Source organism: Chlorocebus sabaeus, chromosome 11 (assembly GCF_047675955.1).
Source record: "Chlorocebus sabaeus isolate Y175 chromosome 11, mChlSab1.0.hap1, whole genome shotgun sequence".
Classification (NCBI taxonomy): domain Eukaryota; kingdom Metazoa; phylum Chordata; class Mammalia; order Primates; family Cercopithecidae; genus Chlorocebus; species Chlorocebus sabaeus.
Genome location: NC_132914.1, coordinates 104,863,115 through 104,888,977, shown reverse-complemented (window position 1 = coordinate 104,888,977; position 25,863 = coordinate 104,863,115). Strand labels below are relative to the sequence as shown.

The 25,863-nt window shown below is 41.0% G+C and overlaps 1 protein-coding gene across 2 annotated transcripts; it reads right to left on the bottom strand.

Annotated features, from left to right (window-relative positions):
- On the bottom strand, window positions 1-25,258 carry PWP1 (PWP1 homolog, endonuclein). Of its 2 annotated transcripts, none has more exons than XM_008004562.3 (15): window positions 25,056-25,258; window positions 21,720-21,778; window positions 21,424-21,611; window positions 16,966-17,051; window positions 16,769-16,865; window positions 13,561-13,671; window positions 12,522-12,652; window positions 10,699-10,760; window positions 7,096-7,192; window positions 6,373-6,434; window positions 5,361-5,472; window positions 3,643-3,733; window positions 3,427-3,548; window positions 2,165-2,270; window positions 1-1,045 (listed from the first exon to the last, which is right to left on the bottom strand). In XM_008004562.3, exons 1-15 carry the CDS (start codon window positions 25,125-25,127, stop codon window positions 936-938), a joined length of 1,506 nt encoding a protein of 501 aa, XP_008002753.1. In that variant the 5' UTR covers window positions 25,128-25,258; the 3' UTR covers window positions 1-935. The 2 variants fall into 2 exon arrangements, with proteins under 2 accessions (XP_008002753.1, XP_072877169.1); XM_073021068.1 differs by having other exon boundaries at window positions 21,723-21,778; window positions 25,056-25,257.
- Between the last annotated feature and the right edge of the window lie 605 nt (window positions 25,259-25,863).

Below are 25,863 nucleotides of genomic sequence, written 5' to 3'. Positions count from 1 at the left end.
TATCCTTTAATCTCTTTAATTCACACATCTGTCCTTTGTATAAAGAGGTGTTTTGGTGAACCCAAGTTGTTACACCAATGACATTCCACAGTGTCAACACTAGAATGATTAAAGTCACATTCATGAATTATACAGGAAATATCAAAGGTTCATGAACTGGTTATTCTTCTGGCAAGTTAGGGTTGGGTCTCATATTATCAAACTAATTTTTAATGCCTACTAAAATTCATGCTTTAGACAATCTACAATTAAAATTGTCCCTTGTTAGGTGGAGAGCAAAGACTTATTCACACTGAATCTTCCATGCCTTGTATAGCACTAGGCACAGAATGGCATTCAGTGTTTTGAGAATGAATGAATGGTCTGCCTCCTGTCTTTGATAACAGTGAATATCACGCTAGGAAAACAGGGGCATGTAACTTTTACTTACCAAACTACGAGTTGCATTGAGCATATTTCTCAATCACGAGCATTAATTTGAGAACAGTTAGGAAGGAAAGTGGAGTCTGTGGGGGCACTTGCCTCTGTTTGTGGCCTCCTGTGCAATCTTAGCCAAATAACCACCTTTCCAGGCCTAGGTTTACCTTAATATTACAGGATTTTACGCTTTAAAAATTCTATAAATTACTACTTATTTACAAACCTAGATTAACTGTGAGAGATTACAGTATGTTTAAGGAATTACTTTTTAAAAATCCTTTTTATTCCTCTTTTTTAAGAAATGCAACAAGAGCCTTACAAACCATCCATTTGAAGAGCAAGCACAAAGACCGGCTCTGTTTGTGGTGCCACCACAGTTGCAGAAAGGAATGTTAGGCAGTCAGAAATGAATTGTGTTTCAGTCACTCTGCATGGTTGCTGCCACATATGGAACATTTTTAAGCCAACTTTTCAAAATTTCCAGTTAAGGTAAACAGGAAATTAGATGATCTTCATTAAGACTCCATGGGTGTGTCTGAGCTCCTGCTGCCAAAAGGGCCACTAATAGATGAATTTCTTGCACTCCCGAGAACAAGCCTCTCTCGTCTTCCAAATGCTTCATTTACTAAAATACAAACAAACAGTTAAACTAACAGATCAGGAAATTAAGTCAGAATATAAAAAGACACTAAAATGCAGACTTGAGCAATGAGGTTCTCTATTCTGGGGCAGAAATTTTATGAAAATATACTTAGTACTTTATAAATGGTAAAGTGAGTAACCAACTCAGAAGTCCAAGTTAATGTTCTGAATGAAGTGAATTTTTTAAATGGTCCAATTTATTTTTGTACTTTACTTTCTTTGCCATGTCCTGGATTTATCTGATCTGCCTTGGTAACAGATGTCCCATTCCTTGTAAGTGACTCTCTCCTAGCCTTATTCTACTTCTGATTGCTTCCTACTTTTTCTTTCACTTTTCTCTGATCATAACCAGGACAGAACTTTTTAGACTTAGGACTCACATCAGAGTAACCCAGAGAAAAATCTCAGGATCCTTGTTTTGCATGGAAGGGAGGATGCAGGAATCACATAGTGGGGATACATATATATTATCTCTGTGTTTATAAAATGCACCAGACTACCTCAAAGTAATAAATAAGCAGCCAGGATCCCCTGAAGGGAGAAGAGTGGCCTCTTTCGGAAAGTTGAATTTTGTAGAATTTTATAGTTGAGCAAAGGGTGGATTTATTGACACTGGTAACTGTGGGGCAGAGGGCTATTTGTTGAGACCATGCTGTATTTCTTTCCAGCTTTCCCCAAATATCTTTCAATTTTAAGATATGTATTTGTTAAATGATGTACACTTAAAGTGTGAAGACAGACTTATTTGTGAACATGAACATTACCAATTACATCTGATCTTGTCTCTTTCCTAAGAAGACTACACTACTTTTGCTATCTTCCTGATGTAGTCAGGTCACATATTCTGCACTTGGTCTTAGCCAAAATGCTGAGAAACAATTCGAGTCACACATTCTGTGTCAGTCCTTATAGAACTCATTCAGAAAAAGGAGAGGCCAGCACGATGGCTCACACCTGTAATCCCAGCTACACAGAAGGCTGAGGACCAAGGATTGCTTAAGGTCAGGAGTTTGAGACCAGCCTGGGCAACATAGTGAGACCCTTTTTTTTTTTTTTTTTTAAAGGGGCGGGGGGAGGTGTGCAGAGAACTAAAAATCCTTACCTGAAGAGACTGTGCTTATATCCCAGACCCGAAGCCCTTCTTTTTGACCTCCAAAGGCATAAATAAATGGCAAATCAGGGCAACATGAAGAACAGAAGAGAACTCCCTAGAGAGAGAACAGGAAGATGGTGATTTCAATCTCTTCGGAGAGCCCTAATATCTAGATCTTCACTCTTGTCTCTAAGAACCTATGATTTAAATGGTTACTCAAAACCAATATCACTTTCAAGCCTACTGCACAGGTAGCTCAGAGTCAAGTCAGAAGGGCTATTACAACAATATGAAGCCAGACAAGCACAGCACGCTGGTTCTTCCACGATGGTATGTGCATCTTCTGACCACCCAGGCTGCTCATCTTCATTATCACTCTGTCTCTTAGGGATTTCCTAATATACCTAACGTGTCATGTATTTCCAGAAACTTTAGCTCTCCTTTTAAACAATGACAATGATGCCAGTTTAAATCATTTTTAAACTTTAATTTTTTTTTTACATTTTCATTAATAGGTAATATATATTTGTTACAGAAAATATGAACAAGAAAAATACATGAAAATCTCTCAGGGAGATAACCAGTTTATGTTCTGGGATATAATCTACTAGAGTTAAATGGAAGCATTTAGGCAATTATGCATTTAAAAATAAGCATGAGATGGTACTACAAAAATTGCTTCTGTAACCTGTTTTTCCATTATATTTACATATATTCATTTATTCATACACAATTTTGAACAGCTGTGCAGTGTTATTATGTCTGCAGTCTAACTTATATAACTCAGTGGTTGGCATACCATAGATGCTCAGTGTTACTTGAGTGAATCTGGTTATTTCTAAATTTTTCCTACTATACAGTAATTCAGTGTAGTCAAAACTAGTTATGCAAAGAGATAAAGATACATAAACTGACCCTAATAGCTACAGTGCCCTGAGGTTCAAGATTTCTTGGGATGGTCTTGATTTCAGGGTGAAAAAAAAAAAGCGGCCATTTCATGTGTCCTAGAAAAGCCTCTCCCCAGAGTCCTTGGTCTTACCAAGCAACTGTTAATCATGTGAGTTGGAAAAGAACCAGTCACTGAATTCCCCACAAAGTATTCTAAGTCATAACATCCCACCAAATTTGACTAAACTCAAAATTCACTTCCCCAACACATCCATATTAGTTAATGCAATGGTTCCAACAGAAAAACATGCAACACAAGTTCCGAAGAAAGACAAAGTCAGAAACAGAATAAATAAAAAACAGATACCCAGGGAGATTCTTACCATTTTCATGTCCCTAGAATGAACTAGACTTGGCCTATCTCCTAAGATGTCCCAGATCTTCACGTATTTGTCAGCTGAAGCAGTCACGAGACAGCCCTTGATTTGACTGCTAAGATCAAGACCTAAGGGAAGATTAGTTCAGACACTCTCACTTTGAAATACAGATTTACTTAATCATAAGTTAATAAAAATGAAAGAAGCATTACTCTTGCTCACCAGAGATTTCATCATTGTGTGCATTAAGTGTAAAAATTGGCTTATCTGAACGTGCATCCAAATTATACACAAAGCCGTCATCTGTACTGGCCTAGAAAGAGTAAAAGATGGGCAAGGTCATGCTGCGTCACAAAATCTAACAATGGGTAAAAAGTCTAAGTCATAGTGAAAATCAGCTATATGACTTACTGGTGGAGCTTATGAAAAATTCACATGGACAGAAATCATTTACTTTTGGATGACCTGAGTTTGCACTCACATGGGCTAATTCAGTTGACATGTCTACTGGATATGAGTATGAAGTTGTGGTGAGTGGTCTGGAATGGGGCTAGAGAGGCAGAAGCAAAGAGGCCATAGTTACGTCCACGTGAACAGAGGCCTGGTGAGCATGGCTACTCAAGTTGTAGGCTGAGGAGGCATCCACAGAAGTGGGTCAGAGAGGGAAGAAGGGACAGGGAAGAGTGTCAGGGAACCAAGGCGTGACCAACAGTCTAATCGACCAGTGTGGCAGCAGAGAAATTCAATCAGATAAGGAACTTAAGACTGAAAGGCAGATTAGAGTGGGTTGTTACACTGTCAAGAAAGGAAGAAGAAATGAAGGAATTAAGAGACAGACACAGAGTCAAAAATGGGAGACAGAAACCTGAGCCTGTATACAGGCCAAGGGCAACAGCCAGTACAAGAAAAAAGGATAAAGAAAGAATGGCTGAGGCAGTCTGAAGGCTGGGCCAGGGAAGAGAAGGCTTGGCCCTTCTTTTGAAATGAGAGGGAAGCAGGTGAACCATTTGATCTACTTTAACCTCCCACTTCCCTAAATATTTGGGATTTTAGTATCTATGACCATTTGTTAGCAAATAATCTCTTAAGTTTCCGTGCCTGAAGAGTGAGAGCCGAAGTACAATACAACATTCAAGCACAACTGGAACTTCATTCCTGATCACTGTAAAATGAGTCTGGCTTCAGGCTGCCTGGCTAGGAACAACATGCACCTCTACTAATGGTGCAGAATTGAGATTAAGTATCTCAGAATCATTACTTCAGGAACCTTATTAAAACTGTCCACATCTTTTGAGAAAGCTGTTTTTAAAAAACTCTTTCCCACCTTTGCAACACACTACATATTTACTTGAGGAAAACTGGGCAACAGATTTAACTAATCTTCCCTCTGGATGAAAGCTGGGCTCTTCTTTTTACATGTACTGAAATGTCACTGGAATCTTTGGATGCTATGTGGAAAATCATCGTCCTCCCTAGATAATAAGAGTATTTAGAGAGAGGTCTTATACTTTTTTTCCTATTTGGGAGATAGTGCTATAAATTACACAGGTTAGCACTGTCATCACTAGAGCTCCATTTAAGCACGAGGATTTAAATAAAAGAATATCTTTTTGGACTGATTTAGCCATTAAAAAAACAAAAAAATTAACTATGCTTAGTATTTCAAACAACACTACAATAAAATGATCAAAATCATTAAATAAAACATGGCACACTTCGGAATGGCCGGCAACCAGCAAAATCATTTACATGTTCACTACTTTTAAAATAAGAGCCATTCTCTTATTTAAAAAAACAAAACAAAAACCTTATGCTTTCAACCCTAAACCCAAATACTTCATTCTGTTAAAACAGAAAAGGCGTTTCAGATAATTCTACTATGGAATTTAAAAAGTCATTAGTAACCTAGAAAAGCAAAACAATAATATGCGTACTCTTACCAAAAAATGACAAGGTGAAAAGTGATTCCAGGTCACTCTCTCTATCTGCCCGCTGAATCGCCACATTCGATGGCTTTCATCTGGACTTCGGCAGTCATACAAAGCCACTGACCTAGACACATTCAGGCAAAGTTACGGTTTTAAGAGTTCAATTCTCCTATATGTTTTATTTATAATGAAATAGTAATAAAATAGCACTAGTAATAAAATAGCACTGTGAAATCAAGATTCATTTAAAGCCTGTTTTAAGGTTCTAAATAAAGTAGAAGAAAAATGAGCTGAGTTTCAGTAATTGATGGATTCTGATCTTAACACTTGAAGGCACTGATGGCTCTAATGTTACAGTGGTTTTGACCTTCTCCAGGTCAAATCTTCCACTTGGAAGAAGAATCCTCTCTATGTCCAAAAGCCCAGGACAATTTCTAATTTCCCCTTCTCTGGTTGAGCTCAGAGCCGGGTTACTCATGTCTTAGGCACACTTACTCTCCACAAGCAGGTTATTGTGTTGGGGGAAGCAAGGGATGCACTTTGGTAATTCTGCATGAATCACAAGAAATGTAAACATACCACCAAGGGGGTAAGAAATGAAAATAAAGACTGCAAAGCTGGTTTTGGCTTCTACTATCTGTTTCTCCCACCCATAGACCCAATCTGTAAAAAGGAGCACTAATATGAGGTAGAAACCCCATGCTTGACCAGTGGTCCCAATTCTTCACATCTCTCTATATCCATGGCCTCTGTCATGTGACATGGGAATTCTTCCCATAAAGGCAAAGTACAGCCTCTAAAAGCCAAAGAAGTTCCTAGTTCCTACAGTTATATTATTATGACAGAACCATGTTCCCTTGTAGCCTGAAAGGACCAGAGTTAAAAGGAAAAATAAGTAGTGCAAATAATTTAAACACAAAGGTGGCCTCAGGGATACGTTCTGCCTGGGTATCAAGTGATACTTTTAAAATGACTTCTAGAGGATAAAAACAGAGCAGCAATCATTCCTGCTGTGCTTTCTTACTTATCATACGAGCCAGAAATCAGAGTCTGTGCTTCAAATGGATGAAACTGCAGTGTCTGGACCTAAAGGGAGGAAACACAAATGCAGAGATCTCTGTTTGTTTGCTTTTCGTAAAATTACCTAACATGTGGTAAGAATCTATTTGACAGTATTTTTATAAATGCTTCCCTTTGAAATAAACAAAAGAAACATAAATGTACTGCATAATCAAAGGGCAAACCATGCTCCCAAATAAAGACTGGGCACTTAAAGAAAATGTAGTTTCCCCAAACTGTTTGGCAGAATACTTAGGTCCCTCAAATGTTAGAAGATACTCAGAAGAAAAAGGGAAGTAGTCAAACCCATCTGGTGAATTCCCCATGCTCCAGAAGTCCCAAAACAATGTGCATTAGATCCCTGGGGAATAATGCAGTAATGGGTGTTAATTCTTTAATATCATGGTGACTGACAGCCCTCATCCTTTTTTAGGAGCCTCTATAAATATGTTATAGGGCACTAATGTTCCTAGTAACCGTACCTTTCTGTACCGAATTTTTCATCTCTAAGATGGGCATTATACCTACCACACAGGGCTTTGTGAAAATCCTAAGAGATAACAGGTGAAAGCATGCTGCAAGCCAGATAAAATTATTTTCAAAGCCATATATAAATGTTTGAGATTATTTTTAGCCAATATTTGTGTCCGATTTTTAAGAACCGCTGTGATCAACTAAATCACCATACCTTGTCTGTGTGTACAGCGAGGCTAGCTGCTGATTTCCCCAGGGACATATCCCACAGAATTACAGTGTTGTCCGCTGATGCACTTGCTAAAACATTTCTGAGAAAGGGAAGAATCCAATCAGGTCATCTTTTAAAAGTCAGGAGCATTAAATATGAGAAAAAGATTGCATTTACAATAGCATCGGAAAGATAAAATACTTAGGAATAAATTTAACAGAAGAAAGACTTACATAATGAAAACTACTGAAGATTATGAAAAGAAACAAGAGTATCTAAAGAAGTGGAAAGACACCCCATGTTCATGTATTAGAAGACTTAATAGTGTTAATATGGAAATACTACATCTACAGATGGAGCTATTAACTGATCTACAGATTCAACCAATCTCTTTCAAAATCCCTGATGACTTTTTTCTTTCTTTTTGCAGAAAGTGACAAGCTGATTCACAGCCAGGTACAGTGGCTCACACCTGTAATCCCAGCACTTTGGGAGGCTGAGGCATGTGGATCACTTGAGGTCAGGAGTTCAAGACCAGCCTGGCCAACATGGTGAAACCCCTTCTCTAAAAATACAAAAAATTAGCTAGACATGGTGGTGCACGCCTGTAATCCCAGTTACTCAGGAGTCTGAGGCAGGAGAATAGCTTGAACCCAAAAAGCAGAGGTCGCAATGAACCGAGATCACGTCACTGGACTCCAGCCTGAGCGACAGAGTGAGACTCTGTCTCAAAACAAAACAAGATGTACTACTATTAGTATTAGACTAATAATAATAAAAGCGACAAGCTGATTCCTAAAATGCAAGGAACCTAGAATAGCTAAAATAGTACTGAAAAAAAGAACAAAGTTGGCAAGCTCATACTTCCTGGCATCAAAACTTACTGAAAATCTACAGCAATCACAACAATATGCTACTGGCATAAGGACATACAGATTAATGGACTAAAACTAACAGTCCAGAAATAATCATTATAGTCACTGGTTTTTGACAAGGGTACTGAGGTAATTAAATGCTCAATGGGGAAAAAAGTCTTATCAACAAATGGGGCTGGGCATGGTGGCTCATGCCTATAATCCCAGCACTTTGCGAGGCAGAGGCAGGCAGATCACTTGAGGGGGCCAGACTTTGAGACAAGCCTGGCCTATATGGTGAAACGCTGTCTCTATTAAAAATACAAAAATTAGCCAGGCATAGTGGCATGCACCTGTAATCCCAGCTACTCAGGAGGCTGAGGCAGGAGAATCACTTGAACCCTGGAGGTGGGGGGGAGCAGTGAGCTGAGATCACACCACTGCACTCCAGCCTGGGTGACAGAGTAAGACCCTGTCTCAAACAAAACAAAACAAAAACACATGGTTCAGGGACAAATGAATCATCTTCATGAAAAAGAATGAAGGTGGTCCCCTACCTCACACCATACACACACTAAAAAACCTCAAAATGGATCATGGACCTCAATGTAAAAGCTAATACTATAAAACTCTCAGAAGGAAACATACACATAAACCTTCATGACCCTGATTTAGGCAATGGTTTCTTAGATACAACATCAAAAGCATGAACAACAAAATAAATACACACCATCACATGAAAAACCCGTGCTGCAAATGATAGCACCAAGAAAGTGAAAAAACAACCCACAGAAGAAAATATTTGCAAATCATGTATTTGGTAGGAGTTAGTATTCAGAATATATGAGAACTCCAAAAATTCAACATCAAACACAAAAAACAGGCAAAGGGAGGCCAGGCTTGGTGGCTCATGCCTGTTATCCCAGCACTTTGGGAGGCTGAGGTGGGAGGATCACCTAAGCCCCAGGAAGTCAAGACTACAGTGAGCAATGATTGTGCCACTGCACTCCAGCCTGGGTAACAGAGTGAGACGCCCGTCTCAAAAAAAGTAAGCAAACAACTTGAAAAACATTTCTCCCAAAGAAGATACACAAATGGCCAGTAAGTGCAAAACAAAGATGCTCAACATCACTAATCATTAAGAAATGCAGATTAGGCCAGGTGTGGTGGCAGCCCCTGTACTCCCAGTGACTTGGGAGGATGAGGCGGGGGGATTGCTTGAGCCCAAGAGTTTGAGACCAGCCTTAGCAACATAGTTAGACCCCCATCTTACTTAAAAAAAGGGGGGGGGGAATGCAAATTAAAACCGCAGTGAGATACCACTTCATACCCATTAAGATGGCTATTACAAAAAACAGAAAATAACAAATTTTGGAGATGCTAGAGCCCTTGTGTGCACTGTTGATGAAAATGTAAAATGGTGCAGCTACTATGGAAAATAGTATGGTGGCTCCTCAGAAAATTAAAAATAGAATCACCATAAGATCCAGTAATAACACTTCAGGGTACATACCCAAAATAATTGAAAGCAAGTACTTAAATATTTGTACACCCACATTCACAGCAGCAGCATTCACAGTATCCGAACGGCAGAAGCAGCAATCCAGGTGACCACACATAAATGAACGGGTAACATACTTTACATACAATTGAATGTTATTTAGCCTTAAAAAGGAAGGAAACTCTGATACTTATTAGAACATAACTGAACCTGAAGACATTAAGTCAGATAAGCCAGTTGCAAAGAAGTAAGTCTGTATGATTCCATTCATATGAGGTGCTTAGTCAAATTAATGGAGACAGAAAGTGGAGTGGTGGTTGCCGGGGCTGGGGGTTGGGGAAATGGGGGAGTCAGTGTTTAAAGGGCAGAGCTGCAGTGTGGAAAGATGAAAATGTTCTGGAGATGCATTGTGGTGATGGTTGCACAACTCTGTGAATGTACTGAAAGCCACTGAACTGCACACTTAAAAATGGTAAAAGTGGTGATATGATTTGGCTGTGTCCCCACCCAAATCTCATCTTGAATTGTAGCTCCCATAATTCCCACGTGTTGTGGGAGGGACCAGGTGGAAGGTAATTGAATCATGGGGACAGGTCTTTCCTGTGATGTTCTCGTGATAGTGAATGGGTCTCATGAAATCTGACGGTTTTATAAAGGAGTTCCTCTGCACATGCCCTTTCTCCTGCCTGCCACTACGTAAGACATGACTTTGCTCCTCATTTGCTTTCCGCCATGACTGTGAGGCCTCCCCAGCCATACAGAACTGAGTCAGTTAAACCTCTTTCCTTTACAAATTACCCAGCCTCGAGTATGTCTATATTAGCAGCATGAAAAGACTAATACAAGTGTAAACTTTTATGTTATATGTATTTTGCCATAATTTAAAGAAAAAAAGAATAAAGGAGTATATGGTGAGATGTGAAAACAGAGAAAAATGTCTCCTGGGAAGAAACACAATCCTATTGCACCATGGGCACTGCCAAACATCCTGTTTTTTCCCAGTGGTGGTGGAGAGAGGGCACTTGGTCACCAAACATGTAATGAGCACCCACAGTGATGAGCTGGCAGGTGACCTGGAGGATGCAAAGAAACAGATGGTAGAGCTCCTGCCTGCAAGCAGAGCATCCTACAAGAAAGGAAGATAGATAGACACAAAGGTCCATGGCACAAATAAAGAGATGAGTGTAGGCATGAGGTAAGATCACAATGGCTACAGTCTTTTACAGTCATTCAAATGTTATTTCTTTTTACCTGATTAGCTTATTCCATGAAAGGTCAAGGACAGCATCGGTATGCCCTTCTGCTGAGGAACTCTGCAATAATTGTTTTAATTATTTTTTGTATTAAAGTCCCCCCATAATAAAACTGAATATATTAATTTGCAAGATTCTTTAAACCTTAAGATTGTTTTGTTTTGAGATGGAATCTCGCTCTGTTGTCCTGGCTAGAGTGCAGTTACATGATCTCAGCTCACTGCAACCTCCACCTCCTGGGTTCAAGCAATTCTCCTGCCTTAGCCTCTTAAGTAGCTGGGATTACAGGCACACGCCCCCATGCCCAGCTAATTTTTATATTTTTTGTGGAGATGGGGTTTTGCCACGTTGGCTAGGGTGGTCTGGAACTCCTGACCTCATGATCCACTCTCGGCCTCCCAAAGTGTTGGGAGTGTGAGCTACTGCACCCGACCTATTGTTTTGATATTATATAAACTTTTGAAGACTAAAAGAAATAAAACCTTGTCGCCCTATTAGAGACTCACGATAAATTTCATTACAGGGGCTGGGCGTGGCGGCCCACACCATAATCCCAGGACCTTGGGAAGCTAATGTGGGAACATCGCTTAAGGCCAGGAGTTTGAGACCAGCCCAGCCAACATAGCAAAACTCTGCCTTTACAAAAAAGTCAAAACTTAGCCAGGCATGGCAGCATAAGCCTATAGTCTCAGCTACTTGGGAAGCTGAGGCAGGAGATCAGGAGGATCTTGAGCCCAGGAGTTTGAGGCTGCAGTGAATTATAATCGTGCCACTGCACTCCAGTCTTGGGAGACAGAGCAAGACCTTACCTCTTAAAAAAAAAAGAAAAAAATTTCTTTACAGGGAACAAGGAAGAAACTATAGCATTTTTAAAGATAAAATATCACTCTGTCACCCAGGTTGGAGTGCAGTGGCACACGATCATGGCTCACTGCAGCCTCGACCTCCTGGGCTCAAGCACTCCTCCCACCTAGGCCTCCCAAAGTGCTAGGACTATAGGCACGAGCTAGTTTATGACTGGCCTAGCAGTTCTTTTTTTCCCTTGAGACAGTCTCACTCTGTCACCCAGGCTGGAGTGCAGTGGTGCGATCTAAGCTCACTGCAACCTCTGCCTCCCAGGTTCAAGTGATTCTCCTGCCTCAGCCTCCCCAGTAGCTGGGATTACAGGCACACACCACCACACCCAGCTAATTTTTGTATTTTTAGTAAAGACAGAGTTTCACCATGTTGGCCAGGCTGGTCTCAAACTCCTGACCTCAGGTGATCCACCCACCTCAGCCTCCTAAAATGCTGGGATTACAACAGGTGTGAGCCATGTGCGTGGCCCAGCCTAGCAGTTCTTAATCTAGGTACTGTAATTATACAAATATCATTATGGCTCCCAACCCTCATAAAACCTAAGTTTTTAAAGTTGCAGGAGTTAATACATGGATAATTAGAATTCAACACAATAACAGAATTTTTTTTAAAGATTACTATATCTGTATAAATAGCTACTGTATTTGAAGGAGGCTCATAATCTGAGAGTCCATCTATGGTACCTATTCATATTAATATGCTAGCTTTGAACTAGTTTTGTGTAAGAAAGAACAACATGACAATGGAGGTTTTATGCAATCAGAAATAAGTTTTCTTTGGATGGGCTTTTCAAAACTAAAAATTACAATAATTTCATAACTACCTATCCTATCTCACCAAGAATACCTGATTGAAAAAGTGTATGTTCTTACCCTTCACCCCTACTCCCGAGTAAACTTATCTCTGACATTAGAGTTTAAGTATTTATTAACTTAAGTTTAAGTTATTTATTAACTTCTTTACCTTCTTTCCTTTCTTTTTCTTCTTTTTTGAAAGTTTACTTCCTAGTGTGAAGACTGGCTCTAAAGAGTCCACTATATCAAGGTCCCACACTTCAATAACAGGGGTCATGTTTCCTACAGCAATGTAATTTCCTATGGGAGGAAACAATGCATGTATGATTACACAAAAAAAGACATACAGAACTTCTAATCAAATACATTACACTGTAGATGAACTGAAAATTACTTTAGAGCAGTGCTTCTCAAACTTATATGCTATGTTACATCTGTATGTTACAAATGCAGATTGTATTTCAGGTGGTTCTGGGGGGGCGGTTCTAACTAGTTCACAGGTGATAACCATGCTGTGCTGCTGCTGGTCTTTGGGCCACAATTTGAGTAAGAAAGGCTCAATCTCTTGGCCCCAGTGTTTTCACTTACATAATGAGAATAACCCTCCTCCCTTCCTCCTTCATGGGGTGCTACGGGGATGAAGATCAGATCAGATCATGAATCGTGAACAAGGTTTGCAAACAAGATGTAAGATAGTATAATCAGTGTTTATTAAGCACTGACAGTATAATCAGTGTTTATCTTTATTAAAAAGTACGGACAGGGGCAACTAATAGTGTGCAGATGTGGTTACAAAGACTAACATGAGAACCTAATTACTTGTGACAAGCCTCTTCATTTCGGTTTTACCTTATGTTTTCTAAAACAGGTTATGCCACTGAAATGCAGCTGGTAACATCTCACACATCAGACCATTTATACAGAGTCTGTATGGGACCTTTACAGTTCTACAGTCCAAAAGGCTTCAGGCCCCATCCTTCAGCCTGTAGTAGAGCAGCTACCTCCTTATCTGTCTAAAGTCTGGGGATTTATGGACCCCAAACAATAAAGTGACGGTGTGTTAAGGACTCTAACTTCATAAAATAACAGTAACTTCAGAAAATATCAGCAACAATTCTGAAAACATTCAAGAGAATACATAATTTATGGAGCTAGGAGAAAATACATAAGACTGGAAATCACTGAACAACCTTAAGTTTTCTAATTACCAGTAGAATCATCTGGGCTAGGATCAAAATTCAGCCATTCCACACTCAGAGGATATGCAGACAAGAGTATATCATGGTGTACATAAAAAGAGTCTTCTTCTTGATTATAAACTGAAAAGATTGGGAAAAGAGACTTTAATGCATCAGAACAAGTCATCAAAAATCACATCCCACTCAAAAAAACAAATTCTATTAAATGTATATGAGCCATGTGCTTTAAAGTGAGACATCTGATATTATAAAGAGATTCCAGGCTGGGCGCGGTGGCTCACGCCTGTAATCCCAATACTTTGGGAGGCCACGGTGGGCAGATCACTTGAGGTCAGGAGTTCAAGACCAGCCTGGCCAACATGATGAAACCCTGTCTCTACTTAAAATACAAAATTAGCAAAAATTAGCAAAATTAGCAAAAATTTAAGTCTACTGAAAATACAAAAATTAGCTGGGTGTGGTGGTGCACGCCTCTAGTCCCAGCTACTAGGGAGGCTGAGGCAGGAGAATAGCTTGAACCCAGGAAGTGGAGGTTGCAGTGAGCTGAGATCGCACCACTGTACTCCAGCCTGGGCAACAGAGCAAGACTCCATCTCAAGAAAAAAAAAAAAAAAGATTCCAATATCATGACTAGGCAAAAATTCTGCTTGTCTAATACAGTCCCATCTTGTGGCATACCCCACAGGAGAAAATGAACACTGACATCTGATACTCCACCTGCATCCTTGTCAGATAAATGGTCCTGTCTTCTAGGTCATTCACAGAAAACAAATGTTCATAAGGTCTCCACAAGAAGTACTTATTTTATCTTTTAATGGTCTAGCTGCTTGTAAGCCAAAAAGAACAAACAAAAAATAGCACGGGAGAGAAATAACTCATATTTGGAAATGTAAATGCTTATCAAAAATTACTCTTCTTTAATATTTTTAAAAAAGGTTTATGAAGATGAACAATAGAAACAAAGCTCCCGAGAACATCCTTTTGGAATATGGCAACTAACAGCTCCTTAACATTCACGGCTGTAATGTTAAGCAGCAAAAACACTGTAAAATCAACGACTAAGAAGTCTTTTTAAAATCTGAAACACTGATAAAACAGAACCCACTAATCAGAACCCCTCCCCATATGCTTTTTATTAAGAAAGAGGTAAATATATAATAAGTTAAGGATTTTATTTTTAATTCCTCAGATCACTGCTTCTGGAATCGATTCCAGGATTAGCAGATTTGTGTAATGTTCTATCACATCCCTATGATGAGAATTCACGTTCAAAATCATTAGACTGTGGTACTACAAAAACCTCAACCATGTTCGATATACTCAGCTTACATTTTACATAAAATTGGTAATAATACTTTAAAACATACTCTTAACCACGTGAGATCAATATTCAGATCAGTTTTAGAATATAAATTTGAAGTTATTCTTATACATACTGGGAATTTGGAAATTCCTTCCAAACCCAAATAATAAAGTATATCTATAATAACCTAACTTAGAAGGAAATGGAAATACAACAGCTTTAACTTCTTTCTCAGCTCCTCTTTGATCCTCAGTTCAAAGGAATGACTGTAAGTTCTCAGATAGGAATGCATAAAAAAATCAATGATGACAAAAAAAACTGTAATAAGGTCTCAATTTTTTGAAAGTAGAATTGGTCTTAAAAGCAAAGTAAACAAATGGTTTTCATTTGAAATATGTAAAAGTTCAAAGATATCAAGAGTTAGAAAGAATAACTTCACATTAAATTGCCTGCTATGCATAAATAGATCACAATGAGCCATGGGATAAAACGGGCCTAATCTACAGGCTTCCCATGGACAGCCTTAAAGATTCTGAAGAGTTATAGAAATCCAAGCTAAACAATGGGCGCTGTGATGAAGCAACCTAGAAGATGCCGATAAACATTAAGCCTAAGGGTTTTATTTTTTCAAGCTGTGCAACTGTGTTTCCTGTAACAAAAGGACTTATCAGCCTCATAATCTCTTTGAATCTTCAAAGTTTCAAGATGATCTGAAGACTGCTGGGGGAGGACAGTATCAGGCAAGGATGGACTTGTCTGAAGATATAAGCACAGTGGAAGGGGCATGAAAAACAAAAGGGAGAATCTGTAGGCAGAGTGCTCCAGACATTGTGGAAGTCTACTTTTAGCATATAAAAAACAGATTTTACATTAAAAATACCAAAGTGAGGCAAGCCATTCAATTAATATTAAATCAAAAACAGCAACATTTAAAAATATAATTTAAAAATTCCTATTTTCAAGCCTACTTCTGATTACTGCAAAGCTTTGGCTTCTGGCTTTGGTACAAATATTCCTTGAAGTGGGAAAGGTGATCAAGATGTTTTGGTTCCAAAAAAGAAATGTGGCCCTTTGTGTTGAATTATTATGAAGAAAACAAAATGTTTTGCAAAGGGGAAATATCTAAAATAACTATTTAAAAAACATGAGAAAAACCTGTCTATCCAGTATAATCCACATAAAGAAAAAATAGCCAGAAAATAAATTAGGAGTAAAAATCCAAGGTGGCAAGTTATTAACTCAGGGGAATTGGATTATGCATTTTTATCTCCCTAAGAGATGGGGTCTGTCTTTGTCACCCGGGCTGGAGTACAGTGGCGCAAACACAGAATCATAGCTCACTGTAGCCTAGAACTCATGGGCTCAAGCGATCCTCCCGCCTTAGCCTCCCAAAGTGCTGGGATTACAAGTGTGAGGCACCACACCCAGCCTTCTATTTTCATATACAGTTTTACTTCCAGGTTTTTTATAGTGGGAGTAGGAGATGAGTGAAAAACAGGCAATCCTATTTGAATAAAAGATTAAAAACCTCTATGAGGCCAGGTGTGGTGGCTCACACCTGTAATACAGCACCTAGCACTTTGGGAGGTCAAAGCAGGATTGCTTGAGCCCAGTTCAGGACAGCCTGGGCAACATAGTGAGACCCTATTTATATATAAAAACAAAAAAAGACACCCCTATGAAAAATTTCCAGGGGACTTATTTCCACAAAAAATTCAGATACCAAAGTGATGTACTGGACTACACATGTCCAGAACAATAACCAAGAAATTGGCCACCTGTGTAAAAGTTAACTATGTAACCAACTTAAGCAAGATACAGTAGGATGTGGCACCTAAAAATGAAACGGTAACTAATTCACTTATTATTTTACCATGACTTAGAAAATCTTTTAGTTAGGGATTTGTCACTTACCATGCACCTCTAAATTGCACTGGTCCTGTTCAGCTCGGCCACAAACTATGAGATTATCACTGGGCTTAATCAAGAAATCTTCACGTTCATATTGTTCCTAAGTGAAAGGAAAAACATGTCATTGGCTAGAAGCACAGGGCCAGTAAGGTTTTTCAAACACTTAAGAGCATAGTTAGAAAAATGATGTAAATATTTACTGTATCTTTCAGAGTAACGTAAGGATCTTGATCATTACTCCCGTAGACCGTAAGACCCAAGAGAGATTCACCAAGAGTCTCAGCATCTGTAAGAAAAATTGACAAACTAAAATAATAAAATTGTCATCTTGACAAAAACATTTTTTCTTTTTTTTTTTTTTTTTTTTTTTTGAGACGGAGTCTCGCTTTGTCGCCCAGGCTGGAGTGCAGTGGCACGATCTCGGCTCACTGCAAGCTCTGCCTCCCGGGTTCACGCCATTCTCCTGCCTCAGCCTCCAAGTAGCTGGGACTACAGGCGCGCACCACCATGCCCGGCTAATTTTTTGTATTTTTAGTAGAGACGGGGTTTCACCGTGTTAGCCAGGATGGTCTCGATCTCCTGACCTCGTGATCCGCCCGCCTCGGCCTCCCAAAGTGCTGGGATTACAGGCGTGAGCCACCACGCCCGGCAAAAAACATTTTTTCTATGACATCCATTCTTGGACTGACATGCAACCATCTATTTTATAACTAACTCTGGATCATCTAGAGTTGGGAACGGAAACTACGTAAGAAGAAGCAGGAATTTAAAAGCCATTTGTATTTGACCTTTGGAATGGATTTCAGACAGTCTTGGAATTCAGGATCTTCCAATGAAAGAACTGTATTAGGGAATTAGACCCTTTTAGAAAATATGAGAACTCTCTTGAGATTCTCTACTAGCTCCCTGCATTCATGACTGAAGGTGCTACAGAGAGGCAGCCTTGAGGACCTGCAAATAAAATGACCCTAAAACACTGAAATCAACACAATAAATAAGGGTTGCCTGGTCAAATAAAATTGAGAAATGACTAGTTTCAAAAAATTAACCAGGTTACTCTACTGCACATGTTCTGATACGCTAATATGCCTTATAAGCATATGAAAAATGAAATACTGTATGCTTTTTCCACTAAACTTACTTGAAAATGAGATTGTTCTTTTATGGCACATCTACAATAGTAACGAAGGATAACTCAGGAAAGGAAGATACACTGAATTGTTAGAGGAAGCCACTTTGAGGAGGCAGGACTGATAGGTCTTAAACATCTGATAAGCAACAGGGAAAGCAATTTCTGCTACATGAGAAAGAGATGATTCTGAATGCCATCTCTCCAGGCTGGGTTAGCTCTTTGTTTCTCTGTATATCCATGGCACTCTGTCCCTAACAAGGTTGGAGCCCATAACCCAGAGTCCAGTGGAAAAAACTATCCTCTACTGGACTGTATCTACAGAAAAGATGCAGTAAAAAGAATGAAGGCTTTAGAGCCAGAGAGTGGTCAAAACTCAGCACCATCTTTAACCAGCTGTGTGCCACCGGTAAATGGAGGTAATGATTCCTTTCTAAGTACTGTGGATAATGAAAAACGAAGTTAATAGTAATCCATAGGACAGCTAGCCAAGGGAACAAGGAAAAAGGAGGAATGAACATCTAGATGGAAAAATGGATAAATGACAATTCAATTCAATTCAGATGGAGTGAAGAAATCAGGGTTACTTCTTGTCTGAAGGAAAAGAGGTACACCACCAATAATAAGATGGCAACTAGAGGTATCAATTCTGGAAGCATGCTGCAAAACTCCCAGCTACCTCTGCAATCCCTTTCTTCCATGTCCTCCTCCTCATTCCTAGTGCCCCAAGCCAGGCCCCTCATTGCTTCTGGCCTAATTTATCTTAAGTTTCTGCTCCTCTAAGAGATTCACCCTATCTCCCAACCTGTTCTCCACTGCTGCCAGAGTTAACTTCCTAAAGTGCATGTTCAATTATCATGTGTTCCATGCTCAAAAACCTTTAATGATTTCCTCCCGCACTGAGAACACACAGATTGCTAAGCCTGGTATCCTAAGTTTACTGGGACCCAGTAAGTCTTTTTCCCAGACTTCCCAGCAACTCCCCATCCACCTTCTCTGTGCTTCACTCATGCAGATCAACCTGCCAAGCATTTCCCCTTCTTTGGGTCTTTTTCCAGGCTGTTACCATCACACACATCAGGTCAAGCTCAACACTGCTCTGGCACTAAAGGCTTCCTATAGTTTGTCACATTCCACTAAATTTTCCTCTTACTTGGCTCAGTTCTACCTCCACAATGTTATCTACAGGCCTCAAACATGCCCCGCCTGAGGCATTCAGGCCAAGACAGCTAATTGACTTTGGTCAATCCCATCTCCATCCAGAACCTACTTCCTCATTTCTCATTGCATGTCCGTTGTTTACTGATCTTCGTGTGCCCAACACAGACCATGTCTCATGTCCTATTCTGCACGCACTCCAACCACACTGCTCTTCCAGATACCCCACAGATTGGGTATCTGGAAGTGCTCACCATCAACCCGTATGTGTCTGATTTTTTTTAAAACATTATAGAAATTTTGAAAAATGAACATTAGTAGAGAGGGCATCACGAACCTTGTATTACCTTGCTTTAACAATTAACACTATTTCCTCAATGTCATTTTCGACCCTTCCTCTCCCCATCTCTGGAGTTTTTCAGGCCAAGGCGGGCAGATCATGAGGTCAGGAGATCGAGACCATCCTGGCCAACATGGTGAAACCCGTCTCTATGAAAAATACAAAAATTAGTTGGGTGTGCTGGCGTGTGCCTGTAATCTCAGCACTCGGGAGGCTGAGGCAGGAGAATCGCTTGAACTAGGGATTGGGAGGCTGCAGTGAGCCGAGATCATGCCACAGCACTCTAGCCTGGGCAACAGAGCAAGATTCTGTCTCATACACACAAAAAGTATATTATTTTACTCAGCATTTCAATGATACTCTAACACATACGGATATTTTTAATTGTCTGATTATAATTGCTGTAAGACTCTTTAAAACTTTTTAAATTATTTAGACATGGTGTCTCGCTGTCATCCAAGATGGAGTGCAGTGTGATCTTAGTTCACTGCAGCCTTGAACTCCTGGGCTTGAGCGATTCTGCTGCCTTAGCCTCCCAAGTAGCTGGGATTACCGACATGAGCCACCACGCTCAGCTCTGCTGTGACTTTCTTATGTAGTATTTTAACCACCAATTTAACAGGTAGTTGCGATTTAACAGGTAGTTGTGATTTTACTTTGTCACAGATAACATTTGTATTGAGTTAATTTTTGTTTCAGATCATCTATATTTTGATTTTATAACTTGGAAGTAGCTGATTCTAGCTATCAGGATTCCAGGAGTCCCTTTAGCTCCCAAATATGCAGACTGAGATTTACAAGTTAAATAAATAACTTATTTAACCTGCTCAGTGTGCCAAATGCCTATTTCTCAAACCACTTAGGGTAGCACATTCCAAAAGAAACAAAGCGAGCTTACCCAGCTTTTGTCAGACCGTTTTCCATTTATCTTTATACTTACTTCCCTCAGAAAAGCAATCTACATAGTTGTCATCTCAGCTCACTTTATTCCCCACCAAGGCTTTCTACACAAACTTCTAATTCTAATCTGTCTTCTGCTCTATTTCCTTTTTCTCTTCCCACCCATGATTTTCTTTTGCTTTTTGAGATGGAGTCTCACCGTGTTACCCAGGCTGGAGCGCAGTGGTGCGATCTTGGCTCACTGTAGCCTCCGCCTCCCAGGTTCAAGCGATTCTCCTACCTCAGCCTCCTGAGTAGCTGGGATTACAGGGGCCTGCCACCATGCCTGGCTAATTTTTGTATTTTTAGTAGAGACGGGGTTTCGCCACGTTGGCCAGGCTGGTCTTGAACTCCTGACCTCAAGTGATCCACCCGTCTTGGCCTCCCAAAGTGCCAAGATTACAGGGGTGAGTCACCGCACCTGGTCTCTTTTTCTAATTATCTCCAACAACAGCATCTCAAAATGCACACAGTAGTCCCCTCTTATCCACAGGGGATACATTCCAAGACATTTAGTGGTGGTCTAAAACCGCAGATAGTACACAAACCTTATATACATTTTTTTTCCTATACGTACCTAGAAATCAAATAATTATAATAATGTACTGTAATAAAAGTTATATGAAAGTCATCTCTCTCAAAAAACTGTACTATACTCACCTATTTTCAGACTGCAGTTGACTGTGGCTAACTGAAACCAAAGAAAGCAAAACCGTGGATAAGGGGGCACTACTGTACTCTGAGAAAACCGACTGCAGTTGAGGAAAAGGTATATGGATGTAAGTTCAAGCACACCATAGCATTGTAACTACAAAACTCACAAGTGGGTTACAAATGATTAAACCTGATATATGCAATAAAATACACCATACTTTTTTTTTTTAGATCCTAGATTTGTATCTTACATTAGTGAGTTAAAGTTTATCTTCTAAACTAGTTTAGGAATCATGCTGTCTGCCCAAGTCTTCAACCAGATTATCTTACTGATACCAAGAACAATAAAATCTAAGAGTAAAGCTTTGGAACACCACAAACATGATCCAACATATTAAGCTTATAATTACAAACCAGTAGAAGTGGATACACTCTAACCTGGGTCATCTTCCTCATCATATTTATCTAAGTCGTACTCAGCCAGCTCATCCTCATCGAGCGTCCTGTCATCCTCTGGGTCACCATCCTCCAGGGGCTCTCTTGGGCGTGCCTGGGTGCGTGCACTCTGCATGCCATCTTCTGAAGGACTGCCTGTCTCCTCTTCATCACTGCCACCACCACCTTCTCTATGAGCACAGAAAGAAAAAGAGAATCACCCAAATGGCACCTTCCAATAACAAGACCACACCTGGTCATCATTTAAGATGCAGATTTCATCTGGTCCTAAACTTAACTGCAATTTCTCCTTTGCCTCAGCAATGAGACGTTTTACTTCTTCTTTACTCAGCTCTACCTGTAAGAGAGCAAAGATTTCATTACAATATGTGTAAGGAAATCATCAGAATTCTTTGAATTAAAAAGTAGTTTGCAAACAAATGTAAAATGTAACGCCAAGCAATGTCATCAAGATAAGAATCAAACATCCAGACTCTACATTAAAAAAATATAGATTTCATAGATCCTTACAATTAAGATCCCTCCCCACCTGAAACTTCAAAATTCATGCTCATTCTACTCTACCTCTCAGTCTTAAAACCCCAAAGACTGGTTTTGGTAAAGCGGCTCTGTGGTACTCCTCTGGTTTTCTTCCAACTATCTCTGACTCTATCTAGGGCACCTCCCTCTCTTCCCTGGGGGCATTCCTTAACAAACCACCCTTAAATTAGTCCTCTGTTTTCTGGGTTTTTTTGGTTTTTTTTTGAGACAGAGTGTCACTGTGTCACCCAGGCTGGAGTGCAATGGCGCTATCTCGGCTCACTGCAACCTCCACCTCCCGGGTTCAAGTGATTCTCCTGCCTCAGCCTCCTGAGTAGCTGGGATTACAGGCACGTGCCACCATGCCCGGATAATTTTTGTATTTTTAGTAGAGACAGGGGTCTCACCATGTTGGTCAGGCTGGTCTCGAACCCCTCACCTCGTGATCCACCCGCCTCGGCCTTCCAAAGTGCTGGGATTACAGGCGTGACCCACTGCGCCTGGCCGAGTCCTCTGTTCTTTTCCCTATTATCACTGCCACACGGTCACTCATCAGGCTCATGTCCTTGCAAAGCTCATTCATTCTCAAGACTGAAACCACCACCTCTGAACTGATTACTCCAAACTTTCTTCTCTCTAATCTTGTATTCCATTTTCCATTTCTCCAACTGCCTACAAGACTTCCCACCTGAATATCCTTTAGCCTAATAGTACCAGGTTCAAAGCTGAATTCAATCTCTCTACTTCACAACTGACATTCCCTCACCTAATCAATGCTTCAGTACCTTTTAAAAACACCCCTATCACAGCTTAGTGCAGTGGCTCATGCCTGTAATCCCAGCACTTTGGAAGGCTGAGGTGGGAGGATTCCTTGAGCCCAGGAGTTTGAGACCAGCCTGGGGAACACTGGGAGATCCCCATCTCTACAGAAAATTAAAAAATTAGTCGGGCATGGTGGTACATACCTGTAGTCACTTCAAGAGACTGAGGTGGTCAGATTACTTGGAACCCAGGAGGTTGAGGCTGCAGTGAGCCATGAATGCACCACTGCACTCCAGCCTGGGTTATAGAGCAAGACTATATCAAACAGAAACAAAAACACCCCTATTACAACTAAACTGTAAGCTCTCTGAAGACAGAAACTGGCTTGCCATTGTATACCTCAGCACGTAGTTCAGTGCCTGGCCAACGGTGGTGATGCTTAATGACTGATGAATAAATCAATCACCTAGTTTCTACTACAATGCCTCTAGTAATATGGAAATCCTCTTGAGAATTCCATTGTGGGATAGCTCCGGAAATTAGTTGCTTGATTAAAAGATGCTTATTTGTCCGGTTTATTTATTTTTATTTTTATTTTTTCTTTTGAGACGGAGTCTTGCTTTGTCGCCCAGGCTGGAGTGCAGTGGTGTGATCTCGGCTCACTGCAGCCTCCGCCTCCCGGGTTCAAGTGAATCTCCCACCTCAGCCTCCCCAGTAGCTGGGATTACAGGCGCGCACCACCACGCCCGGCTAATTTTTGTATTTTAGTAGAGACGGGGTTTCACCATGTTGGCCAGGCTGGTCTGGAACTCCTGACCTCAAGTGATCCACCTGCCTCAGCCTCCCAAAGTGCTGAGATTACAGGCATGAGCCACCGCGCCTGGCTTTAATTTTAATTTTTAAGAGATGTGGCACGGTCACAGCTCTCTGCAGCTGTGAACTCCTGGGCTCATGCGATCTTCCCACCTCAGCTTCCTGAATGACTGGGATTACGGGCACGAGCCACCGCAACTGGCTTGTCCAATTTCTCTTATTTGGTCCAAGTTTTCCGTTCTGGGATTTCATAAAATAAATTCAACCTCTTTTTCCTATAAACTCCTCAAATATTGGTTCCCAGACTTGTCTGTACATTAGAATCACCTAGGGAATCTTAAATAATTTAGGCTACACTCCAGGCTAATTACAACACAATACTTGGGAGTGGGACATAAACATCAGTATTTTTTTAACCTCCCCAAGTGTGAGATTTTCAATGCGTAGACTCTCTTGGAAATCACTGTCTTCAAGTATTTGAAAGGCTGTGTCTCTTTTTAACAACTGTTTCCTCCAACAATTTTTTGTGAGATAATTTTCTGTCCCTATCTATAAATATACACCGAGTGCCTACCATCAACCAAACCCTGGAGAAACCGTGGTAAATAAAACACAGTCTGTGCCCAGGTGGAATTTACAACTACTGGGACTACTCCCATCCCTCATTCCTGTTAACTCCATGTCCAAGTCAATCACATTCCTATCACCATCATTATTATCTTGGTCAATTACATTCAAATCAACCCCTTTTACTGTTTGGTTGCACTTACTCCCACTGATACACTATATGTGCACATGTCGACTCCATAAACGCAGGGACTTTTTCTGTTTTGTTTATGCCTATCCCAGGACCCTGAACAATGCCTGGCCTACAGAAAGCTCTTAGTATCCAATGAGTGAATTAGTTAAGTAATCTTCACCTCTGCTACAGTCTTAGTCTTCAACTCCTGTAGGTTTTTCACGTGTTACATTTACCTCTCATCCTCACTGCCACCATCAACATCTCACCTGGATTACTGCAAGAAATTCCCAATTCATCCCCCAGCCTCACGACATGTTAGTCTCCACACTTGTTTTTCTACACCACACTCATCCTCACTCCTTCAGACACGGAGCACAGGAGTGGAAAGTGGAGTTTTCATGCTCTCTTCCCACTTATGCTTGAAAATGCATTTGGGTGCTAGTGAAGCTGTGGTGTGGTCAAAAAGCCTTTGGGGTATTACCAAAACAGCAGCTCACACCTTTCCGGCCCGCTAAGTCCACGTGCTTGCGAATTTGGGGATAGGGCTGGGCTTGAGGGTGGGAACAGTGAGGAGGCGCGGCCCCTGACTCCCCAGGCTCAGGCGAACCAGACTCTCTGAACTGCAGCTCTAATCGCGACAATCCGGGCAAAGCCGCCCTCACCCCAGCCAGTCGCACCAGCCAATCCACCACGTTCCGGGTCCACGTTCCCCTAGCCGGGCGGACCCACAGTGCCGTAAAGACGCTGCTCCCCTTGTCTCCCAGCGACCAGGCCTCACCTTGTCTGGTGTCTCTTTGGCCACGCCGCAGCGGACCCAGGCCACGCACGTCACCTGGCGGCTGCGGTTCATGATCTTAGGTCAAGGGCGTGTCAGGCTAGAAACCCGGCCGCAGCGGGCTGGACCACAGCCTCGCTGCGGCCACACGCTCGGGCTCAGCACAGGGTCGCTGCCAGGGCAGAGCGCATGCGCGGGCTCCTACTCGGGCAGCGTTGGCGCTGGTTTTGACGTCATTTTGAGGCGCCGAACGGGAAATGGGAGGGGACAGAATGGAAGCGGAAGCAGCCCCGCGAGGAATCCACGTGGTGTGGGCTGGGCTGTGTTGAGTATCGAGAAAAGGCTTTTCAGTACTGCATGTGACGATGCCTGCGGGCTTTGTAAAGGCCAAGAAAATATTTGGGACTGTAGGGGTCAGTCAGAAGCAAAGTTCCACCAGTCTTTATTTTGCTTGCAGTTCCGTAGACTTCAAGCTGACAAATGGCAGAGGTTTCTGGTTTGCGTTTTTTTAAAGGTTTCTCCAAAATGAATTTGTCGTTTCATGGAGATCCCACCATTACATTCTTAAATGTTACTTTCTCACTTTAAAACATTGAGCACCAATTATATACTAAGTATGCGGTAGTGATTTAGTATTGGCAAACACAAAGTGCTTGCTTATGTTGAAGTCGCTGTTTTGAGTGCGGTATATTCACGTGATTACTTACCCCTTTGTGGGAGGTCCTATTTCCCTTTTACACCTGGGAAAACAGGGAAAACAGCGATCCTTCCCAAGGTCACACTGCTAGTAAGTGGTGCATCTGGGATATGA

Bases quoted from the DNA above. Each gene is read 5' to 3' on its own strand.
- PWP1 (XM_008004562.3), bottom strand. From the start codon at position 25,127: ATGAACCGCAGCCGCCAGGTGACGTGCGTGGCCTGGGTCCGCTGCGGC. The intron at 17,052-21,423 runs GTTAGAGTGTAT...TTTTTCTTACAG, and splicing joins TGATGAGGAAGATGACCCAG to ATGCTGAGACTCTTGGTGAA. The intron at 7,193-10,698 runs GTAAAAAGAAAT...TCCCTTTCTCAG, and splicing joins TCATGGAATAAGCTAATCAG to AAATGTTTTAGCAAGTGCAT.